The sequence below is a fragment of the Mastomys coucha genome, unplaced genomic scaffold, assembly GCF_008632895.1.
Source record: "Mastomys coucha isolate ucsf_1 unplaced genomic scaffold, UCSF_Mcou_1 pScaffold3, whole genome shotgun sequence".
Taxonomy (NCBI): domain Eukaryota; kingdom Metazoa; phylum Chordata; class Mammalia; order Rodentia; family Muridae; genus Mastomys; species Mastomys coucha.
Genome location: NW_022196909.1, coordinates 72589227 through 72605113, shown reverse-complemented (window position 1 = coordinate 72605113; position 15887 = coordinate 72589227). Strand labels below are relative to the sequence as shown.

Below are 15887 nucleotides of genomic sequence, written 5' to 3'. Positions count from 1 at the left end.
CCAAAAGGTGGATATGTCATTCCTTCTTAAAAGGGGGAACCAAATACCCACGGAAGGAGTTGCAGAGACTAAGTATGGAGTAGAAACTGAGCGAAGGACAAGCCAGCCTGATATAGCTATATCCTGAGAGGTTCTGACAGTACCTGACTAATACAGATGTAGAGGCTCACAGACATCCATTGAACTTTGTACAAGGTCCCCAATGAAGAAGTTAGAGAAAGGCCAAATGAAGCTGAAGGGTTTGCAGCCCCCTAGGATGAACAACAATATGAACTAACTAGTACCCTCAAAGCTCCTAGGGACTCAACCACCAACCATGGTAGGACTGATTATTCTGGCAACATGTGTATAGTAGAGGATTGCAAAATCAATCATCAATGGGAGGAAAGGTCCTTGGTCCTGTGAAGGTTCTGTGCCCCAGTCTGCCAGTGCCAATAAGTGGGAGAGGGTGGGGTGACAAGGATGGGGAGGGAGGAGCCAACAGGGGTTTGTTCTTGTTTTTGTTTGTTTGTTTGTTTGTTCCTGGGAGGGGAAACTGGGAAAAGAAAAATCATATGACATGTAAATAAAGAAAATATCTAATAAAAAAAATAAAGTTGATTCTGAATACATAAGAACCACTGGGGAGTAAAAAGACCTCTTTGGTTTCTTTACCAGGTCACTTAGTGCTATGAACTTTCCTCTTAGCACTGCTTTAATTGTGTCCCATAAGTTTGGGTATGATGCAACATTTTCATTAAATTCCAGGAAGTTTTAATTTCTTTATTTCTTCTTTGACCAAGTTATCATTGAGTAAAAAGTTGTTCAGTTTCCCCATGTATGTGGGTTTTCTGTAGTTTTTGCTGTTCTTGAATACCAGCCTAAGGCCATGGTGATCTGATAGGATGCATGGTATTATTTCAACCTTCTTATATTGGTTGAGGGTTGTTTTGTGACCAATTATATGGCCAATTTTGGAGAAGGTGCTATGTGGTGCTGAGAAGAAGAGGGTATTCTTTTGTTTTATAGTGAATTGTTCTGTAGATATCTGTTAAATCCATTTGGTTCATAACCTCTCTTAGTTTGACTGTGTCTCTGTTTAGTTTGTTTCAATGACCTGTCCATTGGTGAATTACAGGGATGGAAATGGAGGGGAGCCTGAGGAAAAGAAGGTCCAGTGACAGGCCCAAAGTGAGATCCAGCTCAAGGAGAGTTCCCAAGGCCTGACACTATTACTGAGGATATGAAGCACTCACAAAAAGGGACCAAGCATGACCACACTCTGAAAGACCCAACAAACAGCTGAAAGAGTCAGATGCAGATATTTGCACCCAACCATTGGACAGAAGCAGCTGACCCTTGTTGTTGAATTAGGGAAGGCTGAAAGAAGCTGAGGAGAAGGGTGATCCTGTAGGAGGACAAGCAGTCTCAATTAATCTGGACCCCCAAGATCTCTCATACACTGGACCACCAAACAGGCAGCATACACCAGCTGATATGAGGCACCCAACACACTTAGAGTAAAGGACTGCTGTGTCTGTGTTCATTCAGATATGATGCACCTAACCCTCAAGAGACTGGAGGCCCCAGGGAGTTTAGAGTTCAGGTGGGGTGGAGAGTGGGAACATCCACATGTAGACAGGGTAGTGGGGAAGAGGTATGGTATGTGGAACAGTTGAATAGTGGACAGAGGGATAAAATATAGACTGTAAATAATTAATTAATTCATTAGTTCATTAATAATAAAAATAATGGATTTAGATGAATCCTGAAAAAAAAGAAATTGTATATTTTTGAACTCATGTTTTAGAGTTTTTTCTACAGCATTAAGGGCTGTCCTGAAGGTCCCATAAGTTTGGAATCTTTATTTACCAATTTGCTTAGGCATTAGCCACACCTTTGCCTTCTGGACTCATGCTGTCTGATTATCATAGGATTGTTAATGTTAACAGAGAGGACACTCCTTAAAGGATGAAAGTAAAATATTTACACTATTATACAGACAAGATCTATGTCCATGGAAGGCATCGATGCTCTTGGAGGACCATGTCCCCACCAAGGCCATGCTTGATGGGTATTTTGGATATTTATATACCCAAAATATATAAATAACTCAAGAAATTAGACACCAACAATCCAAATAACCCAATGAAAAATGAAGTACAGAACTAATCAGAGAATTCTCAACAGAGGAAACTTATATAGCCAAGAAATACCTAAAGAAATGTTCAACATCCTTAGTTATCAGAGAAATTCAAACCAAAATGACTCTGAGATTCTACCTTACACCCATCCGAATGTCTAAGATCAAAATCTCAAAGGACAGCACATCCTGGCAAGGTTGTGGAGCAAGGGAAACACTCCTCCACTTTTGGTGGAAGTGCAAATTTGTACAACCACTCTGTAAATCAATCTGGTGGTTTCTCAGAAGATTGGGATACTTCTACCTCAAGATTCAGCTATACCACTTCTGGGCATATACTCAAAAGATGCTTCACCATCCCACAAGGACACTTGCTGAACTATGTTCATAGGCTTTATCATAATAACCAGAAACTGGAAAAAATCTAGATGTCTTTCAACTGAAAAATGGATACAGAAAAAGTGGTACACCTATACAATGGAATACTACTCAGCCATTAAAAATAAGGGCATCATGAATTTTGCAGGCAAATGGATGGAACTAGAAAATATCATCTTGAGTAAGGTAACCTAGATGCAAAAGCTATGCATGGTATGTACTCCTTATAAGGGGATATTAGCCATAAAGTACAGGATAACTGTGCTATAATCAATAGATCCATAGAAAACAAATAACAAGTAGGGCCCAAGGGAAGATGGTTGAATCTTTCTTAGAAGGGGAAACAACATAGATATCAGAAGTTGATGGAAAGAGGGAACTGGGAAGAAGAGGGGGTGAGGAGGGGAGTGGGGTTGTAGGAGATCATATGTAAGGAGAGTAGGGAAGAGAGAAGGGAGGTGACATGGGGTGCAGTAATCTCTAGGATGTGCCAGAGATGTAGGATATGGAGAGGTCCCAGAAGGTCTATGAAGGTGACTCCTAGCAGTGGGGGATATAGATCCTGAAACAGCCACTTCCTGTAGCCAGGCAGGACTCCCAGTAGAGGAATAGGACATCAACCCACACACAAAACCTTCAACCTAAAATTTTTCCTCCCTACTAGGTATACAAGAACAAAGATAAGACAGAGATTGAGGGAATGGGCAACCAATGACTAGCCCAACTTGAAACCCATTCCATGGAAGAGAGACCACCCTGGCACTATTAATGATACTCTACTATGCTTGTCAACAGGAACCTAGAATAACTGTTTCCTGGGAGGCTTCATCTCAGATGAAGATGAGATGGAAACAGATGCAGAGACCTACAGCCAAACATCATGCAGAGGTCAGGGAGTCTTGTGGAAGAGTGGAGGGCAGGATTGATTGAGCTTGGAGGGGTCAGGGACACCACAAGAAGACCTACAGAGCAAACTAACCTGGGACTATGGGGGCTCTCAGAGACTGAACCACCAACCAAAGAGTACACAGAGTCTGAACCCAGGCCCCCTACACATTTGGAGCAGGTGTGAAGCTTGGTCTTCATGTAGGTCCCCTAACAATTGGATCAGGGGCTGTCCTTGCCTTTGTTGCCTACTATTGGATCCACTTTCCCTAGGTGTATTGCCTGATTGAGCCTCAGTGGAAAAGAATGCACTGCTGGGACTACATGTCTCAGGGCTGGATTGTACCCAAGGGGAGCGTCACCTTCTCTAAGGAGAAGGAAAGAGAGTAATGGGGAAAAATTATAAGGATAGAACTGGGAAGAGGTACAATTAGGATGTAAAGTGAATAAATAGATTAATTAATGGAAAAATGATGCTCAGTCACTAAGGAAACAGGAAAATGCTCTAGAATCATTATTCTGGTATAGTTACAAAACTTTTCCTAATGTCAAACCAAGAGGCACAATCCAATTATCACCTCAGATGGGAAAATTAAAAATATCTGAACAAGAAAATAATTATCATATCTGAAATCATATCATAGACAAACCACAAATGCTTGTTTGAATGAATTAAAGGCACACTCTTAATATCATGTCTGATCTTAGCCAAGTGATTGATAAATTGTAAATGTCACCTTCTTTGCTATGGATTAGAGGTTTTAAAGGTATGTGGACAGCTATGAGAACCCAAATATAAGTCACCCCTTTCCCTCGAGAGTATGCATTACCCAGGTACTCCGTCTGAATGGTCTGACTGGCATTCCCAGTGGGTATCAGAAGAGCAGCTAACATGGTGCTTTCCACAGTCTCCAGCAAGATGGTGCCCAGAGTGGATGTCTCCTTCCTGCTGAGCTCAAACCATGTGGGCGCTTGCTCCAGCATGAGAGAGACACTCGTAGCTGCAGTCTGCAAGGAAAGAAACATTTGCTAATGTTCTTTCTCATCCCTTCCACTCCTCCTCTCTCCTGTTCCTCCTCCTGTTCCCTTTTCTCCTATTATTCCTCCTCTCCGCTTTCTCTGCTCCTCTTCCTCCTCAGGCTTCTTCTCTCCATGTCCCTTTCCCTTCTCCTCCTGCTCCTTCTGATGCTCCTCCTCCTTCTCCCTCTCCTTTTGCTGTTCCTTCTCCTCCCCAGGTTTCTTCTCTCCATGCCCCTCTCCCTTCTCCTCCTCCTGCTCACTCTCCTCCTGTTGCTCCTCCTCTCCCTGTTCTTTCTCCTCCCCAGGATCCTCTTCTTCATGTTCTCCTTTTTCCTGTTCCTCCTTCTTTTCCTCCCTTTCTTGTTAGCAAAATAATCTATGCTCTCTCTAGCTCTAAAGAAAAAGAGGGATTAAAGATGAAGCAAATGAAGAATCTACTGAGTTGGTATACAGTTGGGAAATCACAGAACTCAGACGGCTGAGGCTAATGGGTCCTGGCTACATAGCAAGTTATAGGCCAGCCCAAGTGACAGCAAGACTCTGTCTCATAAACCAAAAGAGACAAAAATCATCATCCTCACAGCTCCATTTCTGCATTTAAGAGGACCTGTTAGAAGTGTTTAAGCTCAGCTTTGCCTTTACAGGACATAGTAAGCCAGTCCCTGAGCCAATCTGTATGTTCTTTGACCCAGAAACTGTTTTAGGGATTAATCTCTTCAGATATAACTAAAAATTTTTTCAAAGAGCTCGCTCAGTGGTGGTCATTTAAAATGCTTTCTGACATATTAACTTCTCAAGAGGCAGATTAACAATTTCAACATGGAATCCAGTCACATGATAGCTGACAGATATGTTAGGAAAGAATGCTGTACAAAGCAACATATATGAAATATCAACAGGGCAACTACATGCACTGAGGAAAGAATATACAAACTAACATTCATATTTCCTATCTATTATGGCTTAGGAACAATAGCAAGTTTGAAATGTACTTCAGAGACTCATATCTGGCCAGAGTGTCCAAAGTGACTGATGAACACTCAGCTCTAGAGAGAATATGTATCTCAGATCTCTATCCCAAGACCTAGGGAACATTCAGATGAGGGGACAGAAAGCACTGAAGAGCTGGGAGATGAGGAAGAACATAAATGCTGCAACCATGAACACAGCAGCCATAAACATCTGCATAAGAACCAGCCATCTCTTTCTACCATAGATCACAGAGCTCCCCACAAGGCTCCATCCTTTCCTGTGACACTAATGACTGTCAATGGCTACCATAAAGTGAGTTTTTAACTAATGGTGGAGTGTTGGGTGAGTCCGAAAGGGGGAGAGAAAGGAGCAGAAGAGGTGGTCAGGAGCAAAAAGGTCAAGGAGGAATCATGTTGAGCAGGTTACTAAGGGATTCACCACAAGGAAACACATGAAGCAGAACAAGCCAGGGCAAGACTCAGACTACAAGTAACATAGAGCATTGGCTGGGAATTATATAGTTTAGAGTAGATGAATATCTACCCAATCATGGTCCTTAGAGATTTTTAATGATCTTAATAGGTCTTTGTGTCAATTATTTAGAGCTGAATAGAAATAGATAAGACTATTGTTCTTAACTTACAGTCTACAGTGGAGTCAATTGAGACTAGGTGGTCAGAAATCATCCCAGGGGAAAGGAAAGGGGTAATGGGGAAAACATACACGATACAATGTACAGGCATGCAGACAGATATATGAAAGTGTCAAAACTAATGAAAAATTTTATTAAATGTTTTGTAAGTATGGGCTGAAATGGCTCAGAGGTCAAGAGCACACACTGATCTTACAGAGTATTCAGGTTTAGTTCTAATACCCCCTTTGGGTGGCTCACAACTGCCACCCAAACTCCAGCTCCAGTAAGATCTGACACATCTGGCTTCTGTGGAAACTTACACATAAGATACATAAAGCTGACAAAAAATAAATCCTTAAAATCTAAGTATGGTGTTTATATTTCTGGCATATAAGAATGAAAACTGTATAGAATTGTGAAATAGAGCATATGCATGCATATGTGTTAGTATGTGTGCAACCATACTGGCTACATGCCCATGTAGAGGTCAAATGCCATATGTGGCTGTTGTACTTCAGATGCCAGATGCCATTCATCTAGTTGAGACGGGGTCCTTCATTGTCCAAAAACTCACCAAATAGAGTATGCTGAATGGCCAGTGATCTCCAGGCTCTGTTCCTCAATTCTGGGATTCCAAATGTATGAGCTATGCCTAGCTTTTGTCTTTTTGTATATGGATTCTAGGGATAGAACCTAGGTTTCATGCTTACAAATCAGCCTTTTACCCACGTAGCCACAACCTGAGTCATATATGCATTGCTTAATTATCATATGTAAGCATATACATATGATATACTTGATTATTTAGTATGGAGCCAAATCTGTGAAATTATAGGCAATGATTATTTCCAGTTTGAGATGAGAAAATGAGCATTTACATTTTATTAATATTAAGTGATATCACCAAGATTTGAGTTGTGGGGATTGTAGATGTATCTCCATGGCTAAGAGTTCTCAATGCTCATGCATAAAGAGTGAAATTAAGATCCCATTACATACATCAAGTGGCTCACAGACAAACAAGATCTCCAAAGGACCCAGTGTCCCATTTTAGCCTCTACAGATAACTATACAACAGTTGGGGGGGAGGGAGAGAGAGGAAAGGTGGGAAGAGACGGACACCAATGAAAGGCACTTTCCTCACCTGTAAGGACACTGGAGCACTTTTGTTTTCACAGGTGTTATCCAGGATGGTGAAGGTGGCATTCAGAAGTGTACAGAAGGAAGCCTGTGTTCCAAGAGAAAGAGCACTTGTGAGTACTGGCCAGACTGTTATGAATTGCAAAGTCAAAAAATTGACCAATAAAGTTCAACATATAAGTAGTTCAAATTCCTGAGTCTCCATTCTCAGGGAAATAAATACTTATCCCATCAAGTCTTCATATCAGAGAAGTTGGGTGGCAGATAACAGATGCATTCACTCTAGAGAGTCCTGGAATCCTCTGCTCAGCAGGGAGACTGTAGTTCATAATAGCCTCATATATAGTTCATGAATAACCAGGAGAGGTAAAAGACTCCAGTTATAAACCAAAGGCAAGAAAAAGAAATACTAAACTGACCTGATTTGACCAGATCACATTATATATCCACATTGAAACAGCCCCAGTATATTCTGTTGGTATGCAGAGTAATTACACACTATCATAATTTCATTTCTGTTGCCTGGATAAAAATACCTTGACAAAAAGCTACTTGGGGAAGAAAGAGGTTGTTTCAGTTTACAATTCTAAGCTACCATCAATCATGGTGGAAACTCAAGGTAGGAACCTGAAATGGCTCATCATGGCCATAGTCAGTAACATTGAGTGATGGGCATGTGTTTTCTCCATTCTTGCATGTGATGAGATCTATTTCTCCACTGTTACACAGTTTAGGACCCTGTGTCTGGGAACTGCCCACTATAGACTTGGCCTTTCTACATCAATTAACTTAATTAAGATGCCCCACACTGAGAGAAACATGCTCAAAGGCTATCACAATGTAGACAATCCTTCAATGAAATTCTCTTCTCAGTAGATTATAGGTTGGCTCAAACTAACAATTAAAATTAATTATCAAGGCCAGGCATGGTGGAACACATCTCTTTTCTAGCACTTAAGAGGTAGAGACAGGCAGATCTCTGTGAGTTTGAAGCTATCCTGGTATATATAACAAATTCCAGGCCAGCCAGGGCCACAAAGTAACATCCTATCTCAAAAACAAATAAACAGGTCTGTGCACAGAGCCAATTCTGTGCCATAGGGTTCCATACCCAAATAAGGCCAGGAGAGAGCTAGCCTCCCAGGAGTATGGACAAGCCTGTGAGGTAAGACTGCCTCTTCTGCTCAGAAGGACCCACTCAAAACCCTCAGGACACAGAAACCAAGGAGTGGCCAGGGACAGGAGCATGTCTCCACCCAGAGCTGATCCTGTGCTACTGGGCTCCATACTCAAATAGCACCAAAAGAGAGCTAGCATCCCAGGAGTGGAGATACACCTGAGGATAGGTAAGACCACCACTTCTCTTCAAATTCCTGGCCCAAGATGGACCCAGTGAGAGTCATCAGGATACAGAAACCAAAGAAGGGCTGGGGACAGGATCCTGTTGGTTTCTGTCTGCACCCCAGAGCTGAACCTGTACCACAGCTATCCATACCTAAATTCCTCCTGGAGAGAACTAGTCTCCCAGGAGTACTGACAAAGAGGATTTCAGGAGGGACGAGTGACAGTCAGAGACAGCAAGACGAGCTAACTCCAGAGATAACTGGATAGTGAAAGTCAAGGAAAAAATATAAGCAACAAAAACCAAGGCTACATGGCATCATCAGATCCCAGTTCTCCCACCACAGAAAGCCTTGGTAACCTCAACACACCAGAAAAGCAAGACTCTGATTTAAAATCACATCTCATGATGATGAAAGAGGAATTTAAGAAGGACATAAATAACTCCCTTAAAGAAATGCCAAAGAATACAGGTAAACAGGTAGAAGACCTTAAAGAGGAAATATAAAAATTTCTCAAAGAATTATAGGAAAACATAACCAAACATGTAAAGGAATTGAACAAAACCATCCAGGATCTGAAAATGGAAATAGAAACAATCAAGAAATCACAAAGGGAGACAACCCTGGGGACAAAAAACCTAGGAGAGATTAGTGGTCATAGTTGTAAGGATCACCAACAGAATACAAGAGATAGAAGAGAAACTCTCAGGTGCAGAAGAAAACATAGAAAATATTGACAGAACAGTCAAAGAAAATGCCAAATGCAAAAAGTTCCTAACCCAAAGCATCCAGCGACACAATGAGAAGACACCAAACCTAAGATAATAAGTATAGAAGAGAATGAAGAGTCCCTTAACTTAAATAGCCAGTAAACATCTTCAACAAAATTATAGAAGAAAACTTCACTAGCCTAAAGAAAGAAATGCCTATCAATATACAAGAAGCCTACAGAACTCCAAATAAATGGGACCAGGAAAGAAATTCCTCCCAACATATAGTAGTCAAAACACTAAATACATAAAACAAAGAAAGAATATTAAAAGCAGTAAGGGAAAACGGTCAAGTAACATATAAAGGCAGACCTATCAGAATTACACCAGACTTCTCACCAGAGACTATGAAAGCCAGAAGATCCTGGGAAGATATCATACAGACCCCTAAGAGAAAACAAGTGCCAGCCCAAGCTACTATACCCAGCAAAACTCACAATTGCCATGAAAGGAGAAACCAATATTTTCCATGACAAAACCAAATTTAGATAATATCTTTCCATACATCCAGCCCTATAAAGGATAATAGATGGAAAACACCAACACAAGGAGGGAAACTATACCCTAGAAAAAGCAAGAAAGTAATCTTCTAAAATAATAGGATGAAACAATCAGTATTCCTCAATATTTCTTAATATGAATGGACTCAATTCCCAATAAAAAGACATAGACTAACAGATTGGATACATAAACAGGACCTGATATTTTCTTGCATGCAAGAAACCCACCTCAGTGATAAAGACAGACACTACCTCAGAGTAAAAGGTTGGAATGCAATTTTCCAAGCAAATGGCCCCAAGAAACAAGCTGGAGTAGCCATTCTACTATCGAATAAAATCGACTTTCAACCAAAAGTTATCAAAAAGGACAAGGAAGGACACTTCATACTAGTCAAAGGAAACATCTATCAGGATGAACTCTCAATTCTGGATACCTACACTCCAAAAGCAAGGGCACCAACATTCATAAAAGAAATTTTACTAAAAGCTCAAAGCACACATTACAACTCACACAGTAATAGTGGGAAACTTTAACACCTCACTCTCAACAATGGACAGATCATGGAAACAGGAATTAAACAGAGACACAGTGAAACTAACAAAAGTTATGTACCAAATGGATCTAACAGATATTTATAGAATGCTTCATCGAAAGCAAAAGAATAAACTTTCTTCTCAGCACCTCATGGTACTTTCTCCAAAACTGACCATGTATTAGCCACAAAACAGGCCTCAACAGATACAAAAATATTGAAATCATCCCATGCACCATATTAGATCACCACAGACTAAGGCTGGTCTTCAATAACAACATAAACAATAGAAAGACCATATATATGTGGAAACTGAACAATGCTCTACACAATTATAACTTGGTCAAGGAAGAAATAAAGAAATTGAAGAATTTTCAGAATTTAATGAAAATGAAGACACAGCATACCAAAACTTATGGAACACAATGAAAGCAGTGGTAAGAGGAAAACTCATAGCTCTAAGTGCCTCCAAAAAGAAACTGGAGAGAGCTTACACTAGCAACTTGACAGCACACCTGAAACCTCTAGAACAAAAAGAAGCAAATACACCCAAGAGGAGTAGACTGCAGGAAATAATCAAACTCAGGGGTGAAATCAACCAAATAGAAATAAAAAGAACAATAATCAACAAAACCAGGAGCTGGTTTTTTGAAAAAAATCACCAAGATAGGTAAACTTTTAGCCAGACAAACTGATAGGCATAGCAACAGTATCCAATTAAATAAAATCAGAAATGAAAATGCAGACATAATAAAAGAAACCACAGAAATTCAAAAAATCATCAAATCCTACTACAAATGTTTATACTCAACTAAATTGGAAAATCTGGATGAAATGGACATTTTTCTAGATACATACAAGGTGACAAAGTTTAAAAAGGATCATATAAACCATCTAAACAACTCCATAACCCCTAAAGAAATAGAAGCACTCATTAAAAGACTCCCAACTAAAATTTTAAAAAAGCCCAGAACCAGATGGATTTAGTAGAGAACTCTATCAGACCCTTAAAGAAGACTTAATACCAATACTCTTTAAACTATTCCACAAAACAGAAACAGATGGTACTATATTCAGTTCATTCTAAGAAGCCACAATTATGCTTACACTTAAACCATACAAAGACCAAACAAAGAAAGAGAACTTCAGACTAATCTCCCTTATGAACATTGATGCAAAAATACTCAAAAAATTCTTGCCAACTAATTTCAAGAATGCATCAAAACAATCATTCACCACGATTAATTTGGCTTCATCCCAAGGACGGCAGGATAGTTCAATATACAGAAATCTATCAACATAATCCGCTACATAAGCAAACTCAAAGAAAAAACCACGTGATCATTTCATTAGATGCTGGAAAAGCATTTGACAAAATTCAACATCCCTTCATGTTAAAAGTCTTGGAAAGATCAGGAATTCAAGGCACATACCTAAACATAGTGAAAGCAATATACAGAAAACCAGTAGCCAACATCAAACTAAATGGAGAGAAACTTGAAGCAATCCCACTAAAATCAGGGACTAGATAAGGCTGCTGACTCTCTCCCTATCTATTCAATATAATACTTGATGTCCTAGCCAGAGCAATTAGACAACAAAAGGAGGTCAAAGGGATACAAATTGAAAAGGAAGAAGTCAAAATATCACTATTTGCTGATGATATGATAGTATACTTAAGTGACCCCAAAAATTCCACCAGAGAACTCCTACAGCTGATAAACCACTTCAGCAAAGTGGCTAGATATAAAATTAACTCAAACAAATCAGTAGCCTTCCTATACTCAAAGGATAAACAGGCTGAGAAAGAAATTATGGAAACAACACCCTTCACAATAGTCACAAACAATATAAAGTATCTTGGTGTATGATCTGTATGACAAGAACTTCAAGTCTCTGAAAAACGAAATCAAAGAAGACCTCAGAAGACGGAAAGATCTCCCACACTCATGAATTGGCAGGATTAATATAGTAAAAATGGCCATCTTACCAAAAGTAATATACAGATTCAATGCAATCCCTATCAAAATTCCAACCCAATTCTTTGTAGACTTAGAAAGAGATATTTTCAAATTCATCTGGAATAAGAAAAAATACAGGATAGCAAAAACTATTCCCAACAATAAAAGAACTTCTGGTAGAATGACCATCCCTGACCTCATGCTCTACTACAGAGCAATAGTGAGAAAAACTGCATGGTATTGGTACAGAGACAGGCAGGTAGATCAATGGAATAGAAATGAAGAACCAGAAATGAATCCATATACATATGATCTCTTGATCTTTGACAAAGGAACTAAAACCATCCAGCGGAAAAAAGACAGCATTTTTAACAAATGGTGTTAGTTCAGCTGGGGGGTATCAGCATGTAAAAAAATGTAAATTGATCCATTCCTACCTCCATGAACAAAGCTCAAGTCGAAGTTAAGTCTTCCACATAAAACCAGAAACACTGAAACTTATAGAGGAGAAAGTGGGAAGAGCCTCGAACATACGGGCACAGGGGAAAAATTCCTGAACAGAACACTCTAAAATCAAGAATTGACAAATGTGCCCAGTCTGTCTGGGCTGGTGTCCTGAGCAGACCTTGGGTGCAAGCTCCACAGCCAATTCCACAACACCCAGAGGAATCTTTACTCCCAGGTGCTCTGATATGCCCAGGAACAGACATGAGGAGGAACCAATATCTGTCCCAACACCCAGAGTAACTGGGACCTGCAGGACCAGGCACACAGGAACTCTGTCAGCCCAGTGACTCGGGTTCCTTCCAGTCTACTTGGGCTGGTGTCCTAAGCAGACCTTGGGTGCAAGCTCCACAGCCAGTCCCACAACAACCAGAGGAAGCTCCACTCCGAGGTATTCTAACAAGCCCAGGACCACAGGACCCCAGAATCACAGGATTACAGAGACAGCTTGACTCTGAGGAGTTCTGACACAACCAGGATCACAGGAAAGACTGACTCCAGTCAGATTTAGCAAGGGCAGGTAGTACTAGAGATAACCAGATGGTGGGAGGCAAGTGTAAGAAAATAAACAATACAAACCAAGGTCACTTGGCATCATCAGAACCCAACTCTCCCACCATAGCAAGTCCTGGATACACCATCACACCGGAAAAGCAAGATTCAGATCTAAAATCACTTATCAGGATGATGACACAGGACTTTAAGAAAGACATAAATAGCACCCCCAAAGAAACACAGGAGAACACAGGTAAAGAGCTAGAAGCTCTTAAAGAGAAAACACAAAAATCCCTTAAAGAACTACAGGAAAACACAATCAAACAGGTGAAGGAAATGAGCAAAACCATCCAGAATCTAAAAATGGAAATAGAAACAATAAAGAAATCAGAAAGAGAGATGACCCTGATGATACAAAACCTAGGAAAGAAATCAGGAGTCATAGATGCAAACATCACCAACAGAATAGAAGAGATAGAAGAGAGAATCTCAGGGGCAGAAGACACCATAGAAAACATTGGCACAACAGTCAAAGAAAATGCAAAAAGCAAAAAGCTTTAACCCAAAACATCCAGGAAATCCAGGATACAATGAGAAGACCAACCCTAAGGATAATAGGTATAGAAGAGAGTGAAGATTCCCAAAGTAATGGGCCAGTAAATATCTTCAACAAAGTTATAGAAGAAAACTTCCCTAACCTAAAGAAAGAGATGCCCATGAACATACAAGAAGCCTATAGAAATCCAAATAGACTGGACCAGAAAAGAAATTCCTTCCGTCACATAATAATCAAAACACCAAATGCACTAAACAAAGAAAGAATTTTAAAAGCAGTAAGGGAAAAAGGTCAAGTAACATATAAAGGCAGGCCCATCAGAATTACACCAGACTTCTCACCAGAGACTATGAAAGCTCCTGGGCAGATGTCATACATCTGAGAAGAGAATACAAATGCCAGCCCAGGCTACTATACCCAGTAAAACTCTCAATTACCATAGATGGAGAAAATAAGATATTCTATGACAAAACAAATTTTACACAATATCTTTCCACAAATGCAGCCCTACAAAGGATAATAGATAGAAAACATCAACATAAGGAGCACAACTACACCCTAGAAGAAGCAAGAAAGTAATCTTTCAACAAATCCACACAAACCTAATTACATCTCTTACAACAAAAACAACAGGAAGTGACAATTACTTTTTCTTAATCTTAATATGAAAATTAATATTACCAACATATCCTAATCGATTGAAATCCAATAATGTGAGGAATTAAAAATCTGTTGATTGTCATCCAATGGTCTCTCTAATTTGGTAATTGGAGAAATAGGTCCAATATTGTACACTCTATACACACTTTCAGCTTGTTTCTTTGTGAGAGTGTCTGGCTGTGTACAACATAAGGGTCTTGAAATCTTGCTTCTCCTATCTCAACGTCTCTATTAGTAGTATTGTTTATTTCATGGTTTTACACTATACTATGGTTTTCAGACCAGATTATATATTTCAAAAGTATTTATATACCCAAAAGAAACATCGATGATTAACTAGGGAGGTGGCTTGTAAGAGAACAACAAAGAGTGAGACTGAATGCTTTGCTTGACATTTGTAACTCTTGTATCAAGTTTGAAGAAGAAAGTTACTCTTTCTCTGAGATGAATGCTTTTCCAAATTATCACAGCTAATGAACCAAATGCTTACCCTCACCTAATGTCTGTGCCACCTTCCAAGCAGAACCATTGTTCATTGAAACAGTTGGTGAATGACTTTATGGATAGACCATCTTAATACCTACCCCATTTCTTAAATGAATGTAACCTGTTCTCTGTGGCTGAGAATGAAGTCACTCACTCAAGTCAAATAGCTTTGACCAGAGCAGGAAGTCTGTATCCAAAATTCGAGCCTACAATTCATTTCTTGGTGCAGCAGAACTATCAACTCTCAGCTTAGCTACGATGGAGGTAAAATCCTTTGGTGATGTGAGGGTCATTGAAATACAGCCTTATTACAATGAAATCCAATGTCTAAAAATTGTTTTTATTTTGGACTTGTACCACAGCAAGAGTCAAGGTTTTAAACTCTACTAAATACAAAACAAACAAAAAGACCTTATATATTCATGTTCATTTAAGAAAATACTAGTAGTAATGTATTATTTTTAAGTCTACAGCTAATATGTTTGGAGTTATTTAAAATTTATATTGAGAAAAATGTATTTTCACTCTTGATGTAGACAAGCATCTACATAAGACTGTTAAATCTATTGTTGTTTTATATCAAACAACTTTTATAATACTTATTTTTATTGTTATAATATTTTATAAATTTTAAGGAATATGACTAAAAAGATATTGTAGGTATTGAAGGGGGGTCTCTGTGAGGAAGGGTGGTACAAAAGGGAAACAAGAATGTGATTAAATTATATTTAATTAAAATATGTTTTTAAATGTTAACAAATTCAGATAAATTGAAATCATGTAACTTTTCTCATCATAATGCAATAAAAGTTTAAAAGAGAAAAAAATATTTTAAATATTTTAAATATTTAAAATATATTTTAATATAAAAAAAGAATATTCATCTAGCTCTATAGGGATATCTGTATCAGAGCCACACACATACCAG

General features: G+C 39.2%; 1 protein-coding gene across 3 annotated transcripts in view; it reads right to left on the bottom strand.

Moving 5' to 3' along the window:
- Positions 1-15887, bottom strand: part of Adgre1 (adhesion G protein-coupled receptor E1) — a 160490-nt gene that overhangs the window by 46223 nt on the left and 98380 nt on the right. For all 3 annotated transcript variants that reach the window (XM_031346847.1, XM_031346848.1, XM_031346849.1), the window contains 2 exons: positions 7156-7239; positions 4216-4393 (listed from right to left, as the gene is read on the bottom strand). In XM_031346847.1, the coding sequence (XP_031202707.1) occupies positions 4216-4393; positions 7156-7239 (262 nt within the window). The remainder of the gene's footprint in view (positions 1-4215; positions 4394-7155; positions 7240-15887) is intronic.